This window comes from Prunus persica, chromosome G6, assembly GCF_000346465.2.
Source record: "Prunus persica cultivar Lovell chromosome G6, Prunus_persica_NCBIv2, whole genome shotgun sequence".
NCBI lineage: Eukaryota > Viridiplantae > Streptophyta > Magnoliopsida > Rosales > Rosaceae > Prunus > Prunus persica.
In genome coordinates, this window is record NC_034014.1 from 20443534 (window position 1) to 20456806 (window position 13273).

The 13273-nt window shown below is 39.6% G+C and overlaps 2 protein-coding genes across 4 annotated transcripts; both read left to right on the forward strand.

Moving 5' to 3' along the window:
* On the forward strand, nt 3874-9518 carry LOC18774288 (ubiquitin carboxyl-terminal hydrolase 17). Of its 2 annotated transcripts, none has more exons than XM_020566227.1 (12): nt 3874-4677; nt 5168-5289; nt 5386-6035; nt 6128-6216; nt 6425-6510; nt 6643-6805; nt 6901-7015; nt 7154-7311; nt 7920-8004; nt 8098-8310; nt 8686-8747; nt 8830-9518. In XM_020566227.1, the coding sequence occupies exons 1-12, from the start codon at nt 4400-4402 to the stop codon at nt 9287-9289; spliced, it is 2481 nt and encodes an 826-aa protein (XP_020421816.1). In that variant the 5' UTR covers nt 3874-4399; the 3' UTR covers nt 9290-9518. The 2 variants fall into 2 exon arrangements, with proteins under 2 accessions (XP_020421816.1, XP_020421817.1); XM_020566228.1 differs by having other exon boundaries at nt 7154-7296.
* LOC18774972 (IMPACT family member in pol 5'region) lies at nt 9620-12865 on the forward strand. Of its 2 annotated transcripts, XR_002272090.1 has the most exons (7): nt 9620-10053; nt 10163-10204; nt 10292-10407; nt 10565-10670; nt 11046-11099; nt 11202-11459; nt 11838-12865. XR_002272090.1 is itself a non-coding variant. In XM_020566229.1 (6 exons), the coding sequence occupies exons 1-6, from the start codon at nt 9763-9765 to the stop codon at nt 11358-11360; spliced, it is 768 nt and encodes a 255-aa protein (XP_020421818.1). In that variant the 5' UTR covers nt 9620-9762; the 3' UTR covers nt 11361-11686. The 2 variants fall into 2 exon arrangements, 1 of the variants encoding a protein (XP_020421818.1); XM_020566229.1 differs by lacking the exon at nt 11838-12865 and having other exon boundaries at nt 11202-11686.

Here is a 13273-nt window from a genome sequence, read left to right on the forward strand (position 1 = left end):
ACGTTTCTAAGGGTTCCTCAAGGTCTAAGATATATGTCCTGCGAGTTTGGTCCGAAACGGACAGTTGGATCGCTTACGATCGCACGATCGTATGGTTATCATAACACGCAAACTTTAAGTTATTAAATCGAAACATCCGGGTTCCGATTCACGATCTATGAATTCTTACACGATCCTAGGGATGTCTAGATTAACATACTTTAAATTCAAGACGATCCAACGGTTCACACATATCGAACCCGGATAACGTACACTAGGCGAAATCTGTTTGAGACTCAAAATGTATATGAATTGAAATCCGAGCACACCTACGCGCTCGTGACAACAAGGGGATCGCATCGGGACACAATGCCCCTCTGCTACAGTGCCCACGCGCCACCACACGTGTGGTGTCCAAAGCGATAACACTTCGCAGAAAAATCTCAAAATCACGGCTTAAAACTCCTACCCTAAGTGTAACACCCTATTTGGAGTCGCTTTTATTTTTGGGCCTACCCCAAAAAGTGACTAGAAGTGGCTGGAATCGCGATCCCAAAATCGACCGAAATTCAATTCGAAAATCAAACTACTTAGGCTCAAAATTGATAAAATCATACCTAACCATTAGCTAGATCATGAAAAATAGGTGAGAAAACATACCTCACTCGCCGGAATTGGTGACCAGATGACAGAGAACGAAGTCGGAGAATTTCGAGCAAAAAACCAGCCCTTTCTCTTTGATTTTCAGGCGAAAACACAGCTGCAGGCAGCGGGGCTTGGCTGGGGTTGGAAGAGGACGGTGGCTTGGTCATTTTGGTACCGGCCCCGTCAATTTTAGTGGCCAGAGTAAAGAACTGCCGGCCAAAACATGGCCGGCTGGGTGCTGCCGTTGCGAGAGAAGAAAGATGTCGCGGGAAGAGAGAGAGAAAGAGAAAAATCAGATTTTTATCAAACCCATTTTGAAATAATTACAATTTTGCCACTGGTGATGTTTTGCTCGTAACTTCTTCATTACAACTCCAATTCGAGCCCACTATGTATCTACGAACTCATCGCAGTATGATCTACGTAATAGTACCAAACATTTCTCCAAAATCCTTCAGGATTAAAAAGGGACCAAATTACCCCTACCCCGGGCGCAAAATTGTAAATTCATATTTAAATTAATTTAAAATTTTAGTTGGATAAATAAATCAGGGTCGGGGTGTTACAATCTACCCTCCTTATAAAAATTTCATCCTCGAAATTTTACGTACCTGCAATTGCAGAGATAAGGGTTTCTTCCTCATAGCTAGGTAAAGTGGCCTGTATGAGGAAGCTGAAGATGGTGACATCAAATTTCCTCCATTGCAGAGTGGGATGGCAGTTCATCTCACCCACCTCAACACTTAGTAACACCAAGTACCCTCTCCTCTTCAACTCACTCAAGTGTGACAAACAGTTCCTATATGTAGTCCTTAAAGAGCCTTGAGATTTGAGAGAAGTCGCTACCATGTTGTGAGCAGAGCCTAGTGCTCGAGCTAGACAAGTAGAGAATGAAGAGTCTCCCTTTCCAACCTGCACCATCTCTTGTGCGTTACTGGGGTTTTCGATTTATCTCTCATACCATGATCCATTTCCTACTCTGATGAAAGATTTCTACTCAGATGTGCTCACCTGTGATGAGACCCCAAAGCACTCTCTCTACATTGTAGCAGTGCAATTAAATGTTTGAGAAAAAACATATGTATTCTTTACTGATATAATCCCCTTTGAGGAAATCATTTGAACAAAGTAAAGTCAAATCCTCATATCTGAATCCAGTCTTAATGACATGTATAAAATCTTTCTATCTCTACAGATAGGATTACCAGATCCATCTGGGTCTCATCCTTGGACTCGACCACAGTATTCCCATCACACACGAGCCTCATTCTATAAGAGAAATACGGTTATCTTAATCTTTTTCACACTTGTGAGTCTGATTATACTAAAGCAGTCTTTCAGATCATGAATCCAATGATTCGACATCATGAAATTACTCTCCCCAAAGAAATGTTGAGCTTGTAGTATCTTCGGCTCAATGATCAGTGCACACAATCAAAAATTAGCAACATGTTCAGGCAATGGAGGCTCCCTAGAAGCTGTTTGAGCAACTCCATGTTCTCTAGCCTGTAAGAACTCAGCAAACGACTTTATCATAAGAACATCCGACTGTACAGTAGGCACAGGTGTTGCCCCATGCGAAACTTCCGGCTCCTGCTCACAATCTTCCGGAACTTCTGAAACAACCTTTGTCTGTGGTAAAGCTTTGGCTCTACTTCTGCCTCAATGGCCTATGCATCTTCCTCTTCATCTTCCTTTAATTGGTTCCATTTCCAGAAAGATGAGCGGAAGTAACCCAAATCGCTAGTCAAACTCACAGTGGCTGGAATTTTAAGAATAAGTCCTCTTGCTTTGTTTCTTTGCTGTTTTGGACTTTCACGTGGTGGCTTCCATCACATCCCTCTTATATATTTTTTTCTTCTATTTTTCTCCTTCACATGGAGGGCTTTGTTTTCTTTGATATGCAAGACATCAATTTCCAACCACGATGATGTGCTTTGTCGTGAGCTTCATATAGAGGCTTGCAATTACCCTTAGAGTAATTACATGATTCCTCTTTTGCTTTTGACTCCGTGATGGAATCACCACATCATTGTCCATTCTTTCTTTGCTTTTTGCTTGCAGCCAAGTCAGACTTGGAGTTGTGACAAGTTTGAGATGGTTTCCACCATCATATGAGATCAATCATTCTAGATAATTTTGGGTGCTTACACATCGCAATGACTTGTTTTGGATGCTTTAAACATCACCAAGAGAGAGGCCTTGCTGTGGATTTGTGAAGGTTTGCTCTGTATTTTTTGTACAACAGGAGCAAAGTCCAGCAGAAGCCATGGGAGCATACCTTGCTCCGGTGTTGTTGCTTGCTTTTCTCTGCGTTGCGTGACTCCTCTCCTCCTGCGGCTGTCCCTCTTTGCTTTTGACTTCATGGTGGGTTCTTCCCCACATCATGGGCTATTCTTCTTTTGCTGTTTGTTTGTGGCTTTGGATGCTCAAGGCATTTGTGAGAGAAATCTCAATGTCTTACTGCCTTTAAGAACAATGAACAAAGAAATTCATATCGAATCTCTTTATCTCTTGCTAGAAATCTGTCAGCAATTCATTTGCTCTCGTATGCTCTTCTCCCCCCTTTTTTATTTCCATAGCCGTGCCTTTTGTAGGCTAGCCGTAAGAAATCACTTTTGTGAAGGACTCTTCATGCAATAATCACTCCACCAAAACAGGAACCACCAAACTCTCTTGAGAGTTTTTCATTGGTTGGTCAAAATCCTATTTTTTCAAAACTCCTTTAAGAGATTTGCATGTGAGATCAATCGACCTTTGAATTGTTTTATCCCTTGGCTTTGAAACTGGAAAAGCTTATTGGATAATTGGCTTTACTTGTTTTTTTGTTTGAAACACTTATCATCTACATTAGATAAGGCCTGTTGGACATGGGCTTAGGCAAACACAATCCAATTTTTTTTTTTTTGGGTGAATTTTTTCTTGTTCAACAATGTGATTATTTTATTAATTAAATATTAATTTAGAATCGGGTTATTACAAGATTGACTTCCTCAAATAGTCTCCTCACTTTGTTTAAACTTCTCGTTATAGTCTCTCCGATAATTTTCACTCAAGTGATCCTCCAACTCTAGCTTTCGTGTCAAATTGATCCTACTATCAAATTAAGTCAAAATTGCCATCAAATTGATGTCAATTTGGACACTAGTCTCCTCTAAACCGACCAACCCAGCTATAAAACTGACATTTTCCTCCATAGAAATGTCACTCTTATGGGATAGGGTTTCAATTTGGAGGAAAATGTTCGTTTACTGAGCTGGACGGGTAGCGGAGATTAATGCCCAAATTGCAGCATATTTGCAAATTTATGAGCAAACTAGAGGGTACATAATAAAAAGCTTCCATAATTGTGTACGCGGTAAAATACGGTTTAACCGGGAGAAGACAAAAGAGGGAGAATCACTGACAATTTGAAAAAAAACCCAATCGTCGACACCCGACAGTCCACTCTCGGATCCGATCCGTCTTATATTCCCTCCCATTCCATCTCTCTCCTCCTCCAGCTCTTCTATCTCACCTCACCATCCACATCACACCTACATCCACCAGATGCTTCCTTCGCACTTCCATCACCAACAACACTACCCTCACACAAATTCCCTTTCTGCACCTCCAAATTTCCCCTATTTCCTCTCCCTACCCCCTCACCGCCACCGCCACCGCCACCTCCACCGCCGTCGGATTTATGTATAGCAGAAAAGACATTCTAGGGTTTCTGTGTTCTGGTCTCATCCTTGGCGCCGGATAAGATCAACTGACTCGACGAATTCGATCAATGCTGGTCCCTGGAATTCTAGGGTTTCAGGGCCTCCTACTGCTCCTCGTCCTGGCCTGTTTCCTTGTGATTCGTCACAAGTGGAAGAATGCGGTGGTCAATAAAGAGGAAATCATGCGGCTTGTGGCTATGGCTTCAGAAGAGACCGCCGTCGCTGAGTTTCAGGCCACGTCTCCTTACGGTCCGGTTGTGCAGCCGGTGTCCTTGCCGTACCACTGTGCCGTCTGCTATGCCAGCACCACAATGCGCTGCTCTAAATGCAAGGCTGTCCGATACTGGTTCGTTTTTCTTTTAATTATTGTTTCTTTTTAGCTTTATTTTATGCTTTTTCTGGACGATGTTTATGTTTGCGTATTTGTTTGAATTATGTGATCGATTCAGCTTGCTGTTTAATTGAGAAATTGCAATTGTCCAGCTAGTGTGTTGCTTGTGTATCAAAATTCAATTGCGTGAGATTATGCCCTTGGATTATTATTAGTACTATTATTATTTTGTGTTGAGGAAACATTATAAATAGGAAAATTTACATGATTTGATATTTGGATCTGGCTGCTAGCTCCTACGGGAAAGATTTGATTTGATTTTAGTTTTGACGACATTATCACCAGATTTAACTATAATATTTTGGGCTTCCGATTATGCCTTTCTGTATGTCTAACTCTCTGAACTCTGAACTACCATGGGATGTGCACAATCACTCTCATGGTGGTTACACATGCTAGCATAGATATAGTTAAACATTGTTTTCACTTGAACATTTTCGTGTAGTTCTGGTAAGTGTCAAATCATTCATTGGAGACAAGGTCACAAAGATGAATGTCAGCCTTCAATTGATGCCGTGCGGTTTCAACACAGGAGTGACTTCCATGGTGAAGCAATATCTCATCACGGTAATCATTTTTGAGATACAGTACTAATCTCAATTGGTTTAAGAAGCTTCATTCATTCATGATTGGATGACGATGATTGAATTAACCATTGCGCAGATGGAAAAGGATCACAAGCTAATTTAACCACATTCAGTACTGCATCTTCGGATGCCAGAGAGAAACTTCTTTCTGATGGTGTTGCTCCTGATCAGCTTGAGAATATGTCATCACCCTCAGGATGTGCTAAGTTGGCGAATATTCAGGAGGACATATCACATGCAAATAAGTTAAGTAAAATGAAATCCAGTCATATTGATAAAGAGGTTGAATCTACACCAAAAATTCCCAAAGCCAAGAAAAACATATCTGGTGATGCTCAGCCTGAAAATATTGGCAGTAGGAAGCTGACCAGAAGACCTATTTCATCAGAAAAGAAACTTACTGATGCCTGTAAATCCAAGAGCTCATCAAGTAATGACACGGAGGATGAGTCTAAAGAAGAAGAATCTCTGTCACATAGTGTTTCTATTGATCGGCCATCTTCAACCACTGGAGAGCATATGTATTCCAGTTCTAGATATGAAAAGATTGAAGCTTATCATGCATTGCCTGCAAATGAAAAAGTTGGTAGTATCCCAAACTTGCCACAAAATGCCCGTAATGGATTGAAAACTTCTGTGAAGAAAGTTGTGCAGCAGTTTAAATCCTCAAAACAGCTGAAATCCAACCTCTCAGGTCGTGGAGAAGAGATTGTTGGAAAATACAAGGTTATTGTCAAATTTGTATTGATTCCTTTACTAGTAGTTTCCTCTGTTATCGATTGGATACCAATTTTGTTTTTATACTGTATTATTGACAGGTAATTTTTCCGTATGAACTGTTCGTGAAACTGTACTCCTACGACAATGTGGAACTTTGTCCATTTGGCCTTATGAATTGTGGGAACAGGTGATGTGGAGAGTTATTTTTGCACAGAACGTTTTAAACATATAGAAATAAATCATTCGCATGCTCTAGACTAGAGTTTAACCAGTTTCAGTAAATCCTTTTGTCGGGTCTGTTAAAACTCTTTAGATTTTTCTTATGCGGAATTTTAACAGAAGTTCGTTGAATTTTTCGCTGATAATACATTTATTTATTTGTTTGGATTTCTCAGCTGTTATGCTAATGCGGTGCTCCAGTGTTTAGCATTTACTCGGCCTCTTGCTTCTTATCTTCTTCAAGGGCTCCATTCTAGAGCATGCAAGTTTCTCTTCATGACTCCTACACATGTTTTTATTTTTTTATATAAATTTTATAATTTTACAGCCAATTTAATTGTTAGGACCATGTGTTTGATGGCCTTTCCATTGACAAATTTTATCCCTGTGCCAGGTCAAAAGCATGACTGGTGTTTTATCTGTGAGTTTGAAATTCTTCTTGTGAAGGCAAGGGAAGGGAAGTCTTTACTGTCCCCGATCAGGATACTGTCTAAAATACATAAAATTGGAAGTCATCTTGGCCATGGAAGGGAAGAAGATGCTCATGAATTTTTGAGGTGAGCCAGCTAAAGACAACCAGATAGAACTTTGTTGCAAGATCTACTCTTCCTTTTTTGAATATGTATCTTTTCACCAATTACTAAGATGGCAGGTATGCTGTTGATACCATGCAATTTGTTTGCCTCAAGGAAGCTGGGGCTGTTGGTCCTTTGGCAGAAGAAACAACCCTAGTAGGCATGACTTTTGGAGGCTACCTTCGATCTAAGGTTGTTAACTTTTTGATATTTTGTCAAAATTTACATGTTTTTGGGTTTTTGTTCACTTACAAATGTACAAGTGCATTCTGATGTTGTAATAAAAATAAATAATGGTATTTCTTGGGATGCCATGATTGGAATTCTCAGATAACGTGTATGAAGTGCCTTGGAAAATCTGAGCGATTTGAGCAGATGATGGATCTTACTGTCGAAATTGATGGGGAAATTGGAACTCTTGAAGAGGCTCTTGCACAATTTACGGCTACTGAAACTTTGGATGGAAAAAATAGGTACCATTGTAGCAGGTTGGTTCATTTGCACCAGTATAAATTTTATTTATTTGTTCAGTTGTGGGATAAAAGTCTTATTTTATCATTGTGGCCCTTTATTACATCTTAGTTCAATGCCCAACACCTAGATCATGGTTTGCAACTGTCTTCATGGCATAGTTGCTTTATTTCTAATTGGGCTGCCAACCAACTATATAGGTTTGTGGACTGGGAGAGAGAGAGAGAGAGAAAGGTAGGTTGGGGGGGATGGGGGGCGATGGTGGGCTTGTCACCCAATGATCACACACCTGTGTCTTTGCTTAACACTTCTGTTTGTTGTTCTTTTGTTGAGGTGTTTCTCTACAGGCCTTAACACTTGTGGCCTGATTATAGCTGAGGAACCATGTAAATATGGAGATTCTAGTGCAATATGATCTCAGAGTGCTCACCTACCTCACTGCTAGTTCAAAAATTATTTTTTCCTCGCTTTGGTTGGGCAATTTGACCCATCTTCTTAGGTGGCCTGACAAATTTTTAGATTCAGTATGTTACTTATATAAAGTATTCTTTCAGGTGGGTCTCAAGTCTTCTTTTTTCCACTCTTCTAATTCTTTGATGCTTGTTTGTTCCCAACATTCGTGAAGGTGTAAATCTTATGAGAAAGCCAAAAAGAAATTAACAGTTATGGAGGCACCAAATATCCTTACAATTGTGTTGAAGCGGTTTCAGGTAATTAAAATTCTTTTATATTTTTTTGAACTTTGCTTGTCATGTATTTTTTTAGAAATATTAATTTGTGCTCTATACCATCCATGACTGCAGTCTCGTAACTTTGAGAAGCTGAATAAGTCGGTACGGTTCCCAGAGGTTCTCAACATGTCACCATATATGGGTGGAACAAGTGATAGATCTGCTTTGTACAGTCTTTATGCTGTGGTTGTTCACTTGGATATTATGAATGCTGCATATTCAGGCCATTACGTGTGTTATGTAAAGAATAATCAGGGGGAGTGGTTCAAGATTGATGACAGTTCAGTATGTATTCCTTTCATTTCTCATATTTCCGTCTTAGTTAGGGCCTTATGTTAATTTGTTGCTTTCTGGGTGGAACTGTCTCTCTGCTCGAATCCCTGTTTATAGGAGGCATATATCTATTGTTATGTCCTTGGATGAAGTTGATTATAATACATTGTTTTCTGGTATTTTGCATATCTCCAATTTATGGCCAGTGAAAGACAAGAAACCTGCTAATGAATTTTGCATGTATGCATCCATTTGCTTGAACTTCTTCTAGACGTGTAATTCAAAGGAAATAAAAAATAAAAAATGCAAGTCCGAACACTGATGATTATTGGATTGAGATGTTTTTAACTTTTTATTTAAATTTCTTGAACACGCATGATCATGTAGGTTGAACCTGTGGATTTAAAGAGGGTGTTATCCCAAGGGGCATACATGCTTCTTTATGCAAGGTAACATTCCTATGGAGCCCAGTTTACAAATGATCTTCTATTTTTGTTTTGTCCTAAACACCGTAAGATTTAATGTTTCTAGGCGCACTCCACGGCCCCCGGCCTTTCTTGGAAGTACTGCCGTTTCCAATGGTGAGAAATTGAAGAGAAGGAACTTGGAAGCTGTTCCTTCCAGCCATACCAAATCCAAATCGAGATCTAATTCCGTGGTTCCAAGTCTCATCAGCAATCAATCCCTAAATCAAGATCCAGATGATTGGAGATTCCATTCAACGCACAGATTTCCTGCTTTGGATTCATCAAGTGAGAGTTCATCCATTTTCAGCTCGTCAGATGCAAGTTCTTGTAGCACCGTGAGCACCAAGGACTCTTCCAGCAACGAAGATTTCTCCGATTACATATTTGGTGAAATGGGACCCGACTGGTACAGCCAGTATAGCAGGCATTCATCAGCGGCAATGACCGGCTTGTACGGAGAAAGAGCCTCAACAGTTTTGTGTAGCGACAGAAGTAGACATCGTAGAAAGTCAACCTCGGATTAGTTAGCAGTGGTAGGAGTAGAAGTAGGGAAATTGACCAGCAGCAATTTGTATGGTCCAATATTCCACCCGTTGGGGATGTAAGAAGCACAAATGGAAAAACAAAAGGATCAGCTCAAACATTTTATTGAGGTTTGAGCTGAGATGCAAGTAGGAAATAGGATAATAAAGTCACTAAGGTTTATTACCAACACTGACATAATTTAAAGAAGTCAATCATATTAATCTTTCATTGGGTCCTTTCTTCAATAATTATAATATGGTATGATAATTTTTAGTATCACACGATAATCCATTTTTCCTTACTCTTTGTTCTTGTCTTGTCCGAGGAAAGAATAGGGGCCACGACAGGTAAAACGACACCGTTTGGATTATCTCCCCCACCACTGCGAGAACATAAGCGGAGGAGAGAGAGCAGTGGGTGATGACGAGTAAAAGGATATAATAAGCAAAAAGGAATTTCAAACCCAAATCAAATGCCAGCAGTAGCATTAACAAAATATAATCTCATTTACCACCAGAGGGCAGCGCCGATTAAGCACAATCGCAGCATTCGCATTTGTGCCTCAATTTTAGGCATAGGCTGCATAGCCGCCGGAGCCAACAAGGCCATGGTGACCACCGCCGCAAGCAGCAGCAGCAATGGTGGCGCGTATACGACGATCAAAGAGAGAGTGAGATTCGAAAAGGAGATCAAGAAGAGCAAGTTCATCGCCATCGCTGGTCCCATCCCCGATGAACAATCCGCTCAATCCTTCCTCTCCCAGGTACTTTCACTCTTCTTCTTCTTCTTCTTCTTCTTCTTCTTCAATTTCTTCAAAAAAGAAAATAATTTGAAAATAAAGAACCGTTGCAAATGATGGGTTGTTGTTTTAGGTCCGAGATCAACGTGCTACTCACAATTGCTGGGCGTACAAGGTTGGTTGGGTTAGGTTTTGTAAACTCTCATTTTCTTTTTGGTTGGTTATTGGTATTTTTTAATTAAGCCGGTGAGCAATTGATCAGGTTGGAGATCAATACCGGTCTAATGATGATGGTGAACCGTCGGGAACAGCCGGAAAACCCATTCATTCTGCTATTGAATCTTCAGGAATTGATAGAGTTATGGTGGTCGTCATCAGGTTAATTGATTTGTTTTCCACTACAAAATGCTTTCTTTCACTTGCATTTGTTTGACGAATTTATTCTTGAAGTATGTATGCACACTGTTCTGTGCTGTCTCTTTTATTAGTGGGTTTTACATTGTGTTTTGGATTGTATTTTATTTATTTTTCGTAGGCACTTTGGAGGTATTAAATTGGGTACTGGAGGACTTGTCAGGGCTTATGGAGGAGTTGCCTCAGAATGCTTGAGAAATGCCCCAACTTGTCTTGTAAAATCCAAGGTATTAATTAGCTTTCTTGCTTTTATTCCAACTGGTATGTCAAAGTTGTCCTGTTTAGTTACTTGACAGAAAAAAAAAAATACTGCTTCAGAAAGCAAGGAGACTAGAACGGGAGAGAACTTCTCTATATCGGTCCATTCTTGGTTGTAAATTGTAATCTACTCTATTAGTATCATAAAATGGATGGGGGTTTTCTTCTTTTGCCTCGTACTTGGAGGTTGTATTTCAACACCTTGGGACCAAAGCTCACGAATGTCTGGATTAATTTCATTTGGTTTGAATTAAAGCCGTGTTAAGTTTTTCACCCCCAAAAGAAATTCCTTTTCTGCATTGTTAAAATTTTGAAATATATGATCTTATCCTTTCTTTCTGTAGGTGAGAATGGGTGTGGAGGTTCCATTTGATCTTTTGGGCGTTCTATACCATCAGGTGAGCTGGTTCAGATGCATGACAATAGCTTCCCCTTTTGTGTTGAGATGATCAAATCAAATTTATTAAGTATACCCATTTCTTGTATTTTGATGTTTACAGCTACAGTCTTTTCAAGTTGAAGACATCAAGCAAGATTATGAGACTGGTAAAGATGGCATCACCGTGGTTACTTTCCAAGTTGATTTTGACCGTATTGAGAAATTGGAGGATGCTATCAAAAGCCATTGTAGCCGTGACTTAGTGTTCTATAAGCGCTGAAACAGCCTTAGCTAGTGTAGACATTTTCATGATGAAGCATTTCAAGACTGGTACATACATTTTACGTCTGCTGTGCTTGGAAGCAATCTTTTGCTACAGGTAAGACCCCAATATACAGAAAAATCTCTAAAGCAGCTGCAGATTGTTTAGAGATATTTAATATATTAATTAAACTAGTTGGTACGAAAGATCAACTTATTCTTGAAGGTTGCTTGTTTACCTGACATGTTGTATATAGGACAGCCTTCGTTATATGAGAAGAAATATGCTCTTATTTTATGGACTTGGGTGCAAGTTTAAAAATTTAGTGCTAAACTATTATTTTATACTGCCCACTGCATTGTGTTCTTCTTGGCTCAGACATCATGTCAAGTCTAGGCTGATAGTCATAGCTCTTTAATCCAGAGATCGATTCCATTTTAAAAATTGCCTTCTGTTAAACATTTTTTGTAATGTGTTTCTTCTTGGTCTGATCAGGTGGTTCTATAGTAAGGTGGTCAAGTCACATGATTCCGTACTTTACTTACGAGCTCGTGTAGTACTCGCCCCTATCTCTAAAGGGACTTGTGCACTCCACTCGCTGTTTACTAAACGAGTGATTCTGAGAAGTAGCATAGTAGTCATACTCGAACTCCAAATACAATCTGCAGCATCTTCAATGATTCTGGATGGTTTGGCATTTATGCTAGCGCTGTAAGGCCCACCCTTTAGTTCTAAATCTTCATGGTTAATGTGGCTTGCATTTTGTTTTCCATTTTTAGTATTGGAATACAAAGCTTTCCCAACCACATCTCCTCAAACACCACTTATCAGCTTACTCTCTCTCCCTATATAACTGGTCATTCTTCTTCATATAGATCCAAAATAAGCGCTTTCAAACCTTCACTCCCATTAGAGAAAGAAAATGGCTGCTAGTCCTATTGGATACAACATTGTGTGGTTATTTGAAAATTTCAGTGTCTCAGCAGGCTCAAGTTAACTTTCAAGTATTGCGACGTTCCACTGCCTTCCTTTCCTACATTGCCTAAACCCACATTGCCAACTACCCCTTTGATCCCAAGAACCCAAATCCCTTTGCCAAATATTCCAACATTGCCTTCCATCCCTGCTGCCCCCAAGCTCACTCTACCTCCACTTCCTGCCACTCCATTGCCAACTATCCCGACTACGATCCCTTCAATCCCCTCCATTCCAACAACAATTCCAGCAGTTCCTTTCCTGTTCCCTCCGCCATCAAATTAAACAGCTGGTGGTGCCCTGTTTGATTTTTGACATCTACATTTGACCTATATTAGATAGATGTTGGTTTTATTGTTAAACGGTTCTGTATTTGAGAGGATTGAAGAGTGCGTGTTTGTTTGTCTTATGAAATTTTTTCTTGTCATGCATGCGTCCTAGATATAGATGTATTGTTTTTTGTAGTCATTTCAGTTTAACATGTGTAATGCTCTTGTTGTATTGTCTGCTTTGTTAGAATATACGATTCTCATCTGTTTTGGTGATCAGCTCCTCTCAAAATTTGATCATAATCATATCATTAATAACTGGTAATGTCAGCTTAAAGCATATAAAAGAAAAAGAAAAAAAAAACAAAGAGATATGGAGACACTTGATGTGATGAACGATGATTTGATTTCCAAGAGCTACTGGTAAAGTCGGCTTAATTTATGAGTTTACATGTTATATGAATCCATATCGACTATAAATATCTTGAGCATCATTAGCACTAATCAATAAAGAGGGGTAATCCATTTTGTTTACATGATTAACAAGTGGATCCGTATTTTGTTTGTTAATTCTTCATCGGATTACCCAAACAATGTGGTTTAACAATCGAACCGTCTACATTTTAGGTCATCCTTCAACTTGCATTAAACACAACAACTTGGAAATTGATGACCAAATAAGCAATC

Coding starts and splice junctions, on each gene's coding strand:
- LOC18774288 (XM_020566227.1), top strand. CDS start 4,400: ATGCTGGTCCCTGGAATTCTAGGGTTTCAGGGCCTCCTACTGCTCCTC. Junction 5,290..5,385: donor TGAAGCAATATCTCATCACG/GTAATCATTTTT, acceptor ACCATTGCGCAG/ATGGAAAAGGATCACAAGCT. Junction 7,312..7,919: donor AATAGGTACCATTGTAGCAG/GTTGGTTCATTT, acceptor ACATTCGTGAAG/GTGTAAATCTTATGAGAAAG.
- LOC18774972 (XM_020566229.1), top strand. CDS start 9,763: ATGCCAGCAGTAGCATTAACAAAATATAATCTCATTTACCACCAGAGG. Junction 10,408..10,564: donor GTTATGGTGGTCGTCATCAG/GTTAATTGATTT, acceptor TATTTTTCGTAG/GCACTTTGGAGGTATTAAAT. Junction 10,671..11,045: donor CTTGTCTTGTAAAATCCAAG/GTATTAATTAGC, acceptor TTCTTTCTGTAG/GTGAGAATGGGTGTGGAGGT.